General features: G+C 40.5%; 1 protein-coding gene across 3 annotated transcripts in view; it reads left to right on the plus strand.

Moving 5' to 3' along the window:
• The window catches only part of RANBP17 (RAN binding protein 17), a 168,007-nt gene that overhangs the window by 146,086 nt on the left and 6,628 nt on the right, over positions 1–15,293 (plus strand). For all 3 annotated transcript variants that reach the window (XM_076350195.1, XM_076350196.1, XM_076350197.1), the window contains one exon: positions 14,203–14,301. In XM_076350195.1, the coding sequence (XP_076206310.1) occupies positions 14,203–14,301 (99 nt within the window). The remainder of the gene's footprint in view (positions 1–14,202; positions 14,302–15,293) is intronic.

Raw genomic sequence — 15,293 nt, forward strand, 5'->3', positions numbered from 1 at the left:
GCTTCATGATGGTGTTTTACAACTAAACTGAACTAATGTGTGTAAAGTAATTTGAGATACGTGGATAGAAAGCGGTATTAAGTTTGTTACATTCAACTATTGCTGTTACATTATGTTGTGTTATAAGCACTTTAATAAATAATTTTAAAAGGCTCCTACTTTTCTATGCTGTTATTCTGGGATTGTCAGGTGAAGCCAGTGTTTGTTCCACTTTATAAGTGAAAGTGTATTTTTTGGTTTTAAGATGCTACCTTTATCTTCTGTTAATGCCTATCTTGCTAAATTGTACACATTAGCTGTTAGTTCAATTTTGGCATGGTAAAGTACTATTCATGTTAGTTCTTTCCAAAAATCAATCGGGTTTGTAGCATCTTTCACCCCTAGTTCTGACAAATGTTCCTAAGAGCCATGCACGATAGGTGAAGAACTCTGTTTGCGTAGTCATCATTGAAATAATTCTGTGCTGGATGTGGAAGGGAATAAATGGTTGGTTGGTTGAATAGAAACAGGGTTTCAGTGACATTGCAGTGTTCGCTTCCTTTCCTGGGCTTTTCTTGGAGCGGTGCGTTAGGTGTGGGGGCAACGAATGAGGGAGGGTATTGCATGGTGATTACATTCTGTGCATTGTTTTCAGGAGGATCGTGTGGATAAGAATAAGGAGGGGGTTTTGGTAAGGTTGAATGTTGTACCAATGTTTGGATTAGATCTGCACAGCGCCTGCGCCAAGACACAGCGGGCAGCCAAAGCAATCTCCGACTCGCTGGTGTAGGAGCGGTGGTGAGTGCTGTTTGGCCTGCCCAGAGGTGGAGCGGCACTGCATGCCTCTGCGGCACGGCCAGCCGGGAACCAGAAGGCACATGCCTCCTGGCCAGCAGTCGGGCTGGCTGGCTGCTGGCAGGTACGCTCCACTTCTCAGCCCAGGTGGGCCCACAGCAGGGAACAGTTCTGGTGAACAGTTGTTTTAGGGTTGAGTGGCTGTAGAACGAGTCTGTGCCTGCGCTGAGCCCTTCTGAGGGTTCAGTGTTTCTGGGGACAGTGGGTGAGGAGTGCTGCAGTAGGGGAAAATCAGCGGGGATGTGGGAAGACCTGGCGTTTATTGCCGTAGGGGAATGTGGTGGAGTACGTGGGCTGGAGAGGCATCTCTAGGAAAGGAGTGTTGCAGTAGGTGGATGGGAAGATACGTGGGTGAACAAAGAACTTTGAGGGCATGGGTAATGGTGAGTGTGGTAGTGCTGAAAAAGGGAGCAAGGACAGGGTGGGCACTACTGTGGTAATAGGAGGATGTGTGGCTTGACGGTGATAGGTAAAACCTCACCAGGCTGCTCACCGGAACTGAGCGCTTGTGACTTAGAACTTCACCGAGTGACAAAGATGCGCTGAATGAACCAGCACAGCAGCACTGTGTAGCAAATGTAAAACAAAGTAAAGATGCCAATTGCAATGAAAAATCAAGTGGCATTACTAAAATAAAAACATATTATAAATCGCTACTTTCCTTTTTTCCCTTTTATGTAGTAAAATCAGTGATGTTTTTGTTTTTCACATAAACCTCAGTGCCATATACAGCTAGTGTGGAGTTACGCACTGTAATTGAAATAAAAACACAGAGAGGAGGTGTGTTTATAATGCATGCTTCATGGCCCGTGCAGAAGCACTTGCATATAAGCACATCACAAAAAGAAATCTGAATTGTACTGACATAGGTCAGTTGTGCAAGATGTTGAGTACCTGAGCGCCTTGAGCCACATACGTGAGCATATGCTTGGTTTTAAGAGCAGATCAAACCCACAGGTGCAATTGTTCCTATGCTTAAAATTAAATGTGTTTAAAGGCTCAGCTGACTCAGGACCAAAGCGCTCAGCTTTGGCTGGCTTGAGCCTTGAAAGATTTGATACAGCAGTGAGAGGGATTTTCATTGGGACATCTGTTTTCAGCCTCTTAGCACAATTTAAAAATGTTATCCAATACTATCATAACTTTCTTTATTAATTGAAAGGGATGGAGATATACCAGCTGTAGCCCAAGCCAGCAGAGACTTGGGTGGCTAAGCAACAGAAAGGCACCATATTGAGTGAGCCAAAATTCAGTCTCGAAGTCATTTATTTTAACCAGTGACAATACGTTTAGACTCTAGTGTTTCGATTTGATTGATGGTTTAATATCATATATAATTTTTTTAATGAAGGGAACCCATTTAAATATGTTAACATTTGCACTAGTAGTCTCCCATGTACATAACTGCATTTAATCATTACTCTGATTGTTTTTGTGGTTGTGTAATTTGTATCAGCAAAATAACTATGTCAAAGCCACCTTATCTTAATGAAAAATACCGTTACTTCTCTTTTATATGTACTTCTCACTGCACATGCATCAAGGCAGCAGTAGCCTCAGTCTCGAGTATATTGCTAAACGTATAGCGATCACTGCATGAGTGCTGTCAATTAAGAAATCAAAAAATATTAATGAGCTTAGTGTCTTCTCTAATTCTGCTTTGTTTAAAGCCTTGTTGTGATTCGTTGTCATGTGAATCGAGTAATTTAATTTTAAGACTTTTAATGTTAAAATACATCATCATTAGTGATGTATCTGAAGATTTCACGCTCTTAATAATGGTGCTAAATCAAATTGGGAATCTCCTCTTAATCATCCAAGCTGTGCTGTAGTTTGCACAAACAGTTTTGGGGATGGAGAGAAGTTTAGTTCCGCGAAGTAACAAGTATTGTACAGAATTCATGTATGGAAACAAAAAGCGGCGATTCGGCTTGCAGCACAAACTGCTAGAGGTGTCAGTGTTGGATGTGCACCCTCGGGCTAGGCAGCTGGTGTATGTATGCTTTTGTTTATCAGTTACTGGTTTATGTAGCCTTTAGGCCAGCACATGAAACAATCGTTCCTACAGGGTCAGCTGCTGGTCAGAAGCAAAGTAAGAAAAGACTTTGCCTTAAAACGCGTCAGCCATAATTTTAGTGCAGCTGGCACCTGCTACTGGTGCACAGCGGGAGGGTTAGAGGTCAAAGAGGCAGTTGTTCTAAACTCAGTGATGGCTTAAAGGGACTTGTAGATTAATCTGCTTTATTAACTTCTGTATATTAGATAACTATTGCAGTGAATGACAGTCCGTCTTTCTGAATAAGTCCCTTCACCTCTTTCTCTTTTAAATTGGCTTTTGAGTAATGAATATTAAATATAATACATTTCAGGGTAATTAAATGAAAACATTAGGATGATGTTGTTTCACAATCATATCTATAAGTTTCTTGTATATTTATCTTGCATTATTACTCTTCATTGCTTTTTGCTAGCAGAACAAAAAGCATAAATGTTTCAATTAAAGAAGAGGAACTGGCTGTATTTCTCAATAACCTCGTGTCTTCTATGCTGCATAAATATTTTCAAAAAGCAAATAAGTTTAAGGAGAAGTATAAAAATGTTTTATTCCTTGTTTACTCAGTGCAATGTAATACTTTACACTACTTGGAAACGTTTGATTTCTGCTGGCCATGGTTGTTTTATATAAAACACTAAGAGGTGCTGGTTTGGGGAAGGGCAAAAAATATTGCCATTCTGTAGAATCTAACTAGCGATATGAATAGCACCAATAATTTTGTAAAGTTCACATTATAATTCAAAATCCAGTTAGAAGTGATGCTTGCAGTCCGGAAAGAAAGCAATATCTTTACAAAATGGATAGGGAAAGGTAACAATCCATTCCATGATCTGCTACTGGCAGATTTGCCATGTGAGTAATGAAACTTGCTCTCAGTGAACAAACACCCTCCCCTTCCCCCATTTAAAAAAAAAAAAAAATCAAATTTAAAATTCTAGAACAGCAGCAGCTTACAAGGATGCTTAATTGCTGTTGGATATGATAGCAGTGGCTCATCGAAGCTTACAGCGGATGAGATGATGCTTGTATAGAGATCCGGTGCTTGATGAGGCAGTTGCTGCGGCGTTCTGACCTAGTCAGTGTTCATTTTGAGCAAATGGAAAGGTATGCGTCACGTGAAAAGGGCTGTTTCGTTGCCGAAAACTTCCCAATGACTGGCATACACTAAATACGTGTTCCACTTAACCTTGGCAGATTCCTGATTTTCAGGACTCTGAAATTGAACCTCAAAATCCATGTTTTTCCTAGGCTAATGAATTGCTGTCATTTTTTTTCGTTTGTGATCCTGAGAGATATTTGTGTGCTCAGGGTGTCTTCTGAAATCATGAGATCCAGAAACTTAGTTTGTTGGGTTTTTTTCCCTGGTGTTTACTTGTTTGGTGATTGGCTTTTTTTATTGAAAATTGAGATTCTTGTGTATTTACATGTCTGCAGGAACCTGCACAGTGTAAAAATAAAATACATTTTTTAAAAATCCCAATATCACAACAGATTGATGAGATTTGGGAAAACTTAGTTTATGTCAGGTTAGCTTAGTTTAGGTTAGCTTAGTTTAGGTTAGCTTAGTTTAACTTAAGCAAATGCTCCCAGTGCTTTGCTGGGCACATCAGAGACGAGACAGTTTTGCTATTGAAAGAGCACTACACACAAAGGACTACTACACAACATGGGATTTGACCTTTCAGTATAACCGTGTTTCTGAATGCATGATTCGTTTCCCTTTAAAAAAAAAAAAAGGAAATAAAAAAAATTAAAAATGAAGTGTGTGCAACCATTCTTTAAAATCTTTTTAGCATGACAAGTAAAGTAATCTTCCATTGATACTTAAAAGTCCATCTGCAGAAATTCAGGGAGAATGTTAGAGAGACGCAATATCTATTGAAATGTTGAGTGTCAAACTGCCAGGGTAATGTATTTAGTATGAAATATAATATTCAGTGCATTTTGTTTTGATGACTGCATGAAATAGGCTGTGCTCTTATCCTTTGTTGTTGTTGTGAAAGATGATATTCACTAAGAAGTGTTGGTGACTATTCAGGACACAGTAGCAATATGCTTATTACCATCTTTATCATCTGTCTTTTATGTTTATTTGCAATAGCTTTGGTTACAGTTCAGTTCATCAGGATAACAAAAATACTTTTAATTGTTCTACAGAACAAATTAGAGTAATTTTATGAACAGTTTGAAAACAGAAGAGGTTTGAAATCTGTTAGGCCATCGGTAATTAATACCTGGATTAATCTTTTTAAGTTCTACGCTAGTATGCTGCTCTGCTCCAGTAGAGCAGAGTAGGTCGCTTTGCTTTACAGACGATCCTTGAACAGTGGTTAGAGCCAAGCTTCTGGGTTTCTTACACTCTGATTTCCTTCAAGGTGTGTCTTAAAAGCCCAGCCTGCCTCCCTGCCCCTGCTGCTTATCTCTGTATCAGTGCTAAACTAAGGTAAATGTGGGTAAAATAATTACCCTGGTTCTAATTTTCTCTGTACTACTGGTTACTGTTGCTGTGTGGGGGATGCCTCTGGGTCTGCTGCTGGCAGACATCCACACAGTTTGAGCCTACGCTCAAGCTGCCTGCAAATCCCAGCTGCCTTGTGGCAAGCAAGATCAGGGCTCTTGTAAAAGAGATCTACAAATCTCTTAGTGTTGCTGCAAGGCCAGGTGGATTATGTGATAGATGCCACGCTGGACTGGACTTGCAGGTGAGTGCAGCTTAAGGACTTGCTCCTTGGCGTGTGGGGTTTGCGTCCCTGAGGGTTGCACTGAGCACACTTCCACTCAGCATCAGCATGAGTCTAGTTCAGACTCAGGGATAAACGCACGCTCAGTTTGAGATACTTTGAAGTTCCACAGACAAAGGATTTAGAGCTGATCTCGTGCTCAGCCTTTCCCTCCATATGCAGCTTTTTACATTTTTTTGAACATTTCTGTAGATTAAGTTTGAGATTAGCCTCAAATTGGTTTTAGACTAAATGATTTTATTTTTCCAGTAATAGCATTTTCTGACCTTGTCTTCCCTCCCCATGTGACTGGCATTTTGGAAGACCTTCCTGTAATAGAGATTTCAGAAAACTAATGATCCAGCGGGTGAAGATCCCAATTCCTATGCTGAAGTCCCGGTGCAACATTGAAAATCCCCAGCTGCTTTTGTGCGTCAACTCCCAGCACTTGATGCAAGGGAAGGCACTGGTGAATTTCTCAGGAGCTGGAGAAGAGAAGAGTGACGGCTCACGTTTGAGGAATTTAAAGATGATGCACACTGTAAGTCCTAGTGTCAGTTAAGGAGAAGACTGAAAGATTTAGACATAGGACCATTTACATTCCTGAAGGTGGACTTGCTGGAAGGCATTGGTGTAGGTGAAACTGCTGTTCTCTCCTCGCAAGAGGATTAAATAATCTGTAACTAGTCTTTTGGTCAGAGATGCTGGTAGTAGACACCGACTTCATCCTGTGTCACCTCTCAGGTAAGAGTGCTGGCTGTGCAAGAAAGGGAGAGGCTCTCACCACGCAGACTGGAAAAAAAGCTTAAGGATCTTCTTCTGAGATGAGACTAACTGGGTTTACAAAGACCTGAACCTAGCTGCCTCTTCACATACTGCTAAAAGCAGAGGGGAATGTGTATTAATTTTTTATAAGGTTTTTAAAGAGCTCAGCCTTCTCCTACGCCAAAGCAACCTGACATTTGTGTTACAAATTATGACAAGTTGTACGTTCCAAAAGTCCCAGTTAATCACAGTTCCGTCATCTTTAAAAACAGCTGTAACACTGTATAGTCACAGCCACTTGTTTAGAAATGGCTGAATCTTAAATAAACAGCTTAGGTTAATTTAAAATGATACTCTAGTATCTGTAACTGAAAATCTCTGAATGCTACCAGCTAAAAAATGCAGATTTAAGGGTTGATGTCACAATCTTAAATTATTCCAGCCTGAGGTGGAATAATTTGCTGTCTGTCAGGGAGCACAGATGGATAGGCAAAAAGAAGCTGTGCAGATACAAGAGTTTGTAAACATCTGTCAGCTACACCAGATATCCAAATACAAAATCTAGCACTTCAGGCAGCATATGAGTATGTGACATTCAACAGAGGGTTTACATGAAATTCAGCACAGACAGAAGCAAGTCAGCACACCCTGGAAGGTAATAATTAATGAAATGTATCCCCTCCTCCCTGCAGAAAGAGGGAGGTATTTCATTCATCAGGCGTCTTCAGTGTTGCTGCAGTTAACTGTTCTGCTTCCAGTATTTAATGTAGCCAACGCTTAGACTAGGCAAAACTGCTCCATCCTGTGAGACTTACCACTTTGCTATAGGTGAGTCTATAGCAGCCAGCTGGCATCTCTTCTCCATCCCTGATGGATGCCAGCTCACCCGGGAGCACCGTCTCCCGTAGGATAGATGGACCCAGTTCTGATAGGCAGGACTGGATCGAGTATCATAGTCCTTCATGTAAAAAATTCAGATGCAACTATAATTTGAAAAGAATGTGCTCTGTCATCTTAGAATATGCCCTCAAATTAGAGGGAAGATACTAAAATTACTGTTTGAAAACATGCTACTATAGGGCAAAATCTTTTGCTGTGAACAGCTCGTGTGCAGGATGTAGCTGCTGCCCATGTTCCAGCTGTGTTGCAGTTGCTCCCTAGCGTAGCGCCAACATCTGCTTTGTGATCCTGTCGGCTGCTTGAAAGGCAGTTCAGTACTGGCTACAGGTAGGAAATGATGAAAGTAAACCTTAGCTTTGAAAAGTCCTCTTTGCACTACTGGTCTCTGTTATTGTGCTACATACAACAGTTTATTTTAACAGTAAAAAAATAGAAAACTGCAGTGGATCTGGTGTAGTAAATTTAATGGGCACATTGCAGGTGCTTGTCCTTAGCATTAAGCTATCATCCTAAATGTGTCCTTTTGAGTATGTGCTCATGTTTCTCTTTCAGATACAAAGTCAGGTTTGACGTAAGTTAGTACATAGACATAAGTCTTACTTTATGATTATTTCTACTGGCTCATGATTTGGACCTTCTTCAAGTGAATCTCCCGTACTCAGCCCTTTGGCCAGTTCTAAAGACATATCCAGGAAAATGCCAAGCTCCACACTCTCTGTAACTGTTCCTTTTCACATCTATAGCCATCCCTTTTCCATCCCTTCTGAACATTGGGAGAAAAGACTCTGCCAGCAGGACATAACACATAACTGATAGGAAAACCCTGTGAAAGATACACTTAAATCATATTTCAGTCCATCAGCTGCAGGCATATACAAGTTCATGGTATGCAGTGTGTCACTCAGATGCCTTGTCCTGACATCAGGATTGGTTTTTTTCAGCCGTTTATACCTTAATTTTTTCATAAAAGGAAACAAAAAAGGCCAGACCCAATTGAACTATTCCAAACTGACGTACAAGATTAGGTCCCTCACAGTTTTATTAAGTCTTGATAATTCCTGCAGCTTCTTTAAGCTTCAGCTGTTGAATCATGAAATTTTAGTTATTAATGTTTATTTACATATATATATTGGAAGTACATATAAATAGGGTGAAATGCTATACTCTGTGAACAGAAATCTAGAGCAATCTAGCCTATGTAGGCTGAAAGAAAAGCTTGGTCTGAGGGTAGCTTAGAAGGCTCAGAGCAGAAAGGCTGTTGAAAAGAGCTCTGTGGTTGCATTAGCCCGGTTTCATGGACTGCCTGTGTTTTCTGTCTGATGTCCTCTTCTCTCTCTCTCGCCCTCCCTCCTTCCACAACTCCTCCCCTCTTCCTACACATGTAATGACAATTAGCAACGGGACGAGAGAGAGTTGAGAGGGTGTCCAGAAGGAAAGCTGCTGTAATGTGACTTGGCCCATTATTCAGTGCTAGAGGTTGAGGCTGCCCACCTCGGCCGCAGCACCAGCCTTCCATGCTTCTGCTGCTCCGGAACAACTTGTTCAAAGCTCTTTGTTGGTCTAATGTAATTTCATAGTGCAGGGGGATGAGACACGTGATTCTTAAACTCTTGTATATTGTAAATCTCAACTGATTTGCTGTTTCTGGCAGTTAAATTTATTTTTTTTTAGTTCAGGAGTAATGGGCTGGTTCTCACTTTCATAATAAATAAAGGCTTTAGTTTTCTTACTTCATCTGGAAATTTTAGCTTTGAACATGGAAAATATCAATCTGAAAGTTAGGCTTTCTAGTAAAATAAATATTTTAAAACAACAGATTAAAATTTAAGGTATTTAATAATCTTGGAGCATTTAAGTCTTCCTAATACTAGTAAATGATGATCCATTTATTGATATAGGAAGAATTGATGATGAAAGAACTGAGAACTCCAAAGGACGTTTAAATTAGTAATCACAGCTCCTAAATTAAGAGCGAACTGTCTGAAGCTAGAGCTATAAAAACCTACCAAGTTTCGTATGCTGAACAGTGAAAATCTGAACCTTTTTCAGATCTGAATGGAAAAAACGAGTGTTGTGACCAGCCAAGTGTTTGGTTAAAAGCTGTATATGTTCTTAGACCATTCGAAATCTTTTGTAAAGGAATACATACTGCTGTCTCTGGTGGTGTTAACATAATGTTCTTTATGGTAAAATGTGATTAGTTGCAGCAAAATAAAATATTCATCCCAACATATGGGAGAAAGAAATGAGTTACGGGACCTGCTATGATGCAAGTGCTCTCTATTGATAACGTGGAGCAGCAAAAAAGCCTTTTTAATGGAAAGGCAGCTTCTTTTCCAGCTTCCTTTAGAAAAAGTTTTCGTAATGAGGGTTATCTTGACCAGCATTTTCTTCCTCCACCCAAGAAAGAAAGAGGCTCTGAAGGAAGAGGGGGTCTGAAGAATTAATTTATTGGAAGAACAGTTCTTTATTCTTGCCTGTTCTGTCAATAGTTCCTTTTGTAAAGAACAAATGTGTCAGGAGAAACGTTATTGAACCAGATGAAGTGATGCCCTATGTTTAAGATAAGAGAACAGAGGCAAGGTTGCTGTTTTGAACTAAGTAGAAAATAGATTATCTGCTCCCCCACCCCCTGCCTTTTTAATGTCTCTTTCCCCACCTTGAGACCTTGTTTTCTGCCTGAGTCAGTGTGAGGACTTGAGTCTGCCCCATGCCTCGGGCAGCTGCCCCGACTGCTGGAGTGCCGCTGCACTGCAGTGGGTCTGTGGCAGGATCTGAGACGTCATTTTCCTCAAACAAAACGTTTTAGTTTCTACCAATAGGGTATTTTCCACCTAGAAAACAAAAAGTCCATATGTTTGATCAGTTCTGCTTCTGTGCTCTGTGCTTTGTTTTGCCGTTGAGTTGCTTTGTGATCTCCAATTAGATGATGAGGCTTTTGGCAAAGGTGGAGCAAGGAGGGTGTACCATAGCATAGGTTTCCCTCTGACACCTGCATGCTAAATACATGCAAATCCACCTGAACCCCACCAACTTCTGCTGCTGCCCGGTAAGAGGGAATGCAGGTCTCTAGCAACAGCATGACCAAGGTTGGGTGATGGCTGGAAGGAGCTGAGGAAGTTGAGGGGGTGCCCCAGGCTCAGTCTGTATCACTGTGGCTTTGCACACAGACTTTGTTCCTCAGTCAGCCCCTCTGTAAAATGTGATGGTAATGCTGATGTATCTCAGTGGCATATTTTGAAGCTAACTAACATCTGGAAAATGCTCTGCAGTTCTCAAAAGAAGTGAAATAGAAATGCAGACAGCGCTGCTGCTGTTGGCAGCTGAACGCTTGCTCATGTACCTGGGTCCAGCTGATGGCCTGGGAGCGGGCAGGGCCGCTCTGGGGCAGCGGTGCTGGCCGGGTAACTACATTCATCTCCTCATTTGTAGACGGTTACTGGGCAAGATCTCATCTTCAGAAAATTGCGGTTATCATTTCTGTACATGTTGCCATCATAAATACAAATATATGTAAATGCGTGTCAGCAAATTAAATATGAAGAAGGCACATTATTTCAGAGCCTCCTTCAGAAGCTTAAAGAGTTTCGGTTCCTTCATGACCTGAACAACTCAGGAGAGCAACAAAAATGGACATATGTATGGAGCTGTGTGTCAAGTATCTAGAAATTCTTTCCTGCATGGGTCGACCTGTTTCTCCTGATTACAACAGTCAAATCACTGATCACGTGAGGTCTGAAGGAGGAAGCTGAGGATGTCACTTGTCAATGTAGGAAGAAGCTGTTCTATATTACATGAAAATAATAGAGAGACGGGAGAGGGAGAATTAGTGAAATTAAATGAAAGCCTGATACCTCTGCCCAAGAAAGAGTTAAAGTCTGGTACATCACCAGTAAATGTGCTGTTTGCTGAGGCAAAGCTTCATTATAAAGTAGCATGAGGCTCGTCTAGAGGAGCTCTATTGCCTTGCAGATGAATCTGTGCAGGCTGCCTCCCTTAGACAGAAGTTCTTTCCAGCAGGGGTGGTCTCCTAACGCTTGTTTGCGGGTGCAATCTCTCTTGGAGTCTGTCAGCAGCACTGTAAAACAAAGAAGGATCTGGAATGCAAACAGCTTGCTGTAGGCTCACGCAGAAGTAGCACAGGAAACCAAAGCTACCGAGTAAAACAAAGCAGCAGCAATAACTGTGACAGAGAAACATGGAAAACAGGAAAAGGAAGTTTAAGGCTGTTATCGTGGATTTTGGTGCCCTTCATCTTGGTGGAATTAGGCTCAGTAATTGCTGATTGTCTTCTGCCTATGCCGTAATGCACTCCTGGCAACCTCCGACAGAGGTCTTGATATGATAGATAGGTTTGCCCCAATTTTACGCATACAACTCTTAATGCTGAGCCATACACCTTGATTTTTTTTTTTTAATCTTTGGAAGAAGTGGGATGTCTAAGACATCTGCAACGACAACACGATAGGATTCCAAATTGTCCACCTCTGCAAGTAATAAACTTACATAAGTTCATGAGAGGCATTAATCACTGCTCCAGAGAGCTCACAGGCAGATGTTACAACCTTGTTCATATTAGTGCAGTGGTACCGCTAGTCCCAGCAGTTCCTTTAAACAGAGTCAACTTTGTCTGAAAGTGTTAGCACTTGGTGGTGGTGTGACTGTCTGGTTTAACTGAAAGGAATGGGTTGACCCATGAAGAAAACGGACGTACGCATGTCTAGGTCCGAGACCTAGCTAACTTCTGAATGCAGTGTTGTTCCCTGCGTGGCTAATGATTTCTAAAAGGGTTCTCTTTCATTAATCCTTAGAGTCAGAAGTGGAATTAAAATTTTTGATGGTAGGATCTTTTTCCAAGAGGAAAAGCTTGGAAGTGGGAGGGAGGCTTTCACTGTTTCCTGACCTGGTTGGCCAATCAAAGCACACAATTAATAGTTACTGTTACGTAGATTTCTTTATATTGGCTTTGTTTTTATGAATTGTAACATTCATCACATTCCTTGCCTATTTCAGTACTGTCTGTACTACTTATGCACAGAGACAAATAAGTGTTTCCCAGGTGAGTTTTGGACATTTTGGTGTTCTTCCATATTTAGGCCAAAAACTTTCCTAAAATATTTGCTTTGCAGTTCAGTTTAGTAGCAATTCTGGGCTAGAGACCTTAAAGACATCCTCATGAGTTGCTTGATAAAGCTGGAGTTGAAGAGGTGACACTTTCCCTCTGGTTCAGTTGTGAACTTGTCTCTGAGCATGCCCTTTTTAGATTAAGCATCACATTGAAAGCCTTTCTACATGCATAGCACTTTTTCTAAGAAATGTGGGTATGTCAGTCATGGTGCTCTGACTAAATCACAGCTTGAGTGAGTTTGATTACTTTAAAAAATGCTTCTGTCCTAACAGCTGGCTTTGTTACAAGCTATGGAGATGAAAACCGGGTGATGAATGAATTATAAGAAATTGTAATTATTCTTCATGTTTGGAAAACAAGCTCCTATTAGTGCTCGCGCAGAGGTTTTGAATTGTTTGCATTAGTTCCAAAACACTATAGAACTGGTTTTGTCCTGGGTAATGGAAAGTAGTTTGCCTGATATATAAACTGTGAAGTCAGGTGAAGGAACTGGCCTTTCCCATGCCAGACTGTATGTTCCTAACCTGAAAGCTCAAATGATTTGTGGATATCTGTGTTCCAGGTGATTTGTAGTGCTAAGATTCATCTTTTTCATTTGGCGAAACATGCTGTTTGACTTCGCCTTGGTCAGTTATTACAAGCTAGTTTGCAGTGTGGCAGTTCTGTGGAGACCCTGCTCGTAGCTACTCATTGGCCTAGAAGAAAGGATTTAATGATTTTCTACTTCCTCTATGTTTGGTTTTAGGGTGTAGATATTTTATAAATGTGAGTCAAACTATTTACTGGTGACATTTTACAAATTTTCACTCTGTTTAATCTCTGAGTAATGTTTTTAGGTTCGTGTATGTTGTGGCCTTTGGCATTTTGGACTAACGTATCTCAAGGATATCTTAGAGCATTTTATCTTTAAATGGATTCTATAGCGATTTTGTAATTTCTTTTTACAAAAATTGTGCCAATCCCTAAAATAAGTCCTACCCTTCCTAGCTACACACACAGAGGTATAGAAGCACAGCAAGACCAGAAGAGGCCTCAGAGGGAGAAGACTCCATGTGGCAGAGCTGAAGGCTCTGGTTACGTCCCAACGAGCAAAGTGAATTATGTACCTCCACTTTGGGTGCCGGTAGAACTTAATTGTATGAGTTGATAGATCTCAGTGCTTTATAAAGTTGATGAAGCGGCTTTATCTCTGCTGTAGAGCTCCATAAAGTAAGTCACAGAAGTAAAGTAAAATGTCTAAAATCAGAGGCTGGATTTGTAACCGGGATGAAAATGGTGTAGATTTATAGACTTCTCGCTGTAATCAGGATTGCCTTCATTGAAATAGGGAGTGTTCCCTTCAGATGCCTTGCAGTGTCATACATGAAGAAAGGTAGATGTGAGAAAATCAGAATCTTGAAGAGCACCTAGGGATTAATCTGAAATTAATACAGATTTCTGGTCGCACATGTATTGCTCTCCTAGAAGTAGTGTGACAACGGGGCAAATCCCTGTAGTAAAATCAAAGCCTGTACCTTAAATTAACACAACTCTAAATCTCAATTCATACTTGGTTTAAATTCAACTTTTTCTTTGGAGCCCAGCTTTGGCATTCGTTTTCTTTAGCTTTCTTCATGTGGTAGTTTTCGTTATGGAAATACTTGTTTGGAAGAATGACTTTTGTAATACCATGCTCATATATGAAATATTGGTGATTTCAGCATGGTTAGTAAAGGTTTCGCTAATTTTTCCTTCTCACCACATCACACAGTATAACACCAGCATCTATATACATGTAAACCGTTTGAATTTTCTTTCAGATGATGTCAATCCTAATGAACACCATCATTTTTGAAGACTGCAGAAACCAATGGTCTGTGTCAAGACCGCTGCTCGGACTTATACTTCTCAGTGAGAAAGTGAGTATTTAAGAAACTCCACCAGATGCACTCTTCACGTGCCAAGTAGTTGAAATAGTTATTTCACGTAGAACAAAGCTGCCTGTTGCCCTTTCAGATCCCCTTGTTCCCTTATGCCCACTAGGAATGGAGAGTAGGGTTCAGCTCATGTACTGTATAGGTATTTTACAGATTAGTTCACAAAGGCTAAGTGGCTTCATTTTGATGAAAAGTCCTCTCAAACCTTTACCCCAACTTTTACACCCAACCTTAGATCATGCAAGTATATAACTAACCTTTTTTTAATAAAGTCTATGTCTTCGCTTTTCCAGAATTAAACAGGAGTAGAAGTTAGGCAAGCTCATCTGGCTTTTAGATAGAAATACGAAACAAGAACACTGTGGAAATCGCATCAGAAAAATTGCTTCCCAGAAAAATAGTTAACCAATTTCTTTTTCTGAAAGGTTTCACAGGAGCAACTAGCTTTGGGGGGCATTATCTGAGTGCTTACACTTAAGTACTCGCATTGATTGCAATTTGGATTGTGTGCATCTGTGGCAGATTCTGTAAACCAGGAAATACTCTGCAATTTGCCCTTTCAATAAAATCTGAAACTATGAATTTGGATATACCCATCATGTTTCCCTGGTGACTTAATAGAGACAATATTGTCTGAAATGGAAACCATCTGAGTAAATGAATGCGAGTTGATCTAAATGTGTGCATTTTTTGTATGGCAAGGCATTGTTTCTGAAGATACTGACCTGTTGTATTCGCCATACTTCAGAGCTAGCTCTAACTTTATTCTGAATTGCTTTATCTCTTGGGCAGTCACAAGCCCCAGTGTATTACTGCTTTGGAGAATGAATTGTCTATACAATAAGAGGGTGCTGGAAAAAAATAAGACACTAAGATTAGCAGCAACCGCATACATTAAAATTCAAACTGAAATCCCAGCTATGGAAGGAAACTAATAGAAGAAGAAAATATATCAAGAAGAGAAGCGCTGTCTC

This window comes from Aptenodytes patagonicus, chromosome 12, assembly GCF_965638725.1.
Source record: "Aptenodytes patagonicus chromosome 12, bAptPat1.pri.cur, whole genome shotgun sequence".
Lineage (NCBI taxonomy): Eukaryota > Metazoa > Chordata > Aves > Sphenisciformes > Spheniscidae > Aptenodytes > Aptenodytes patagonicus.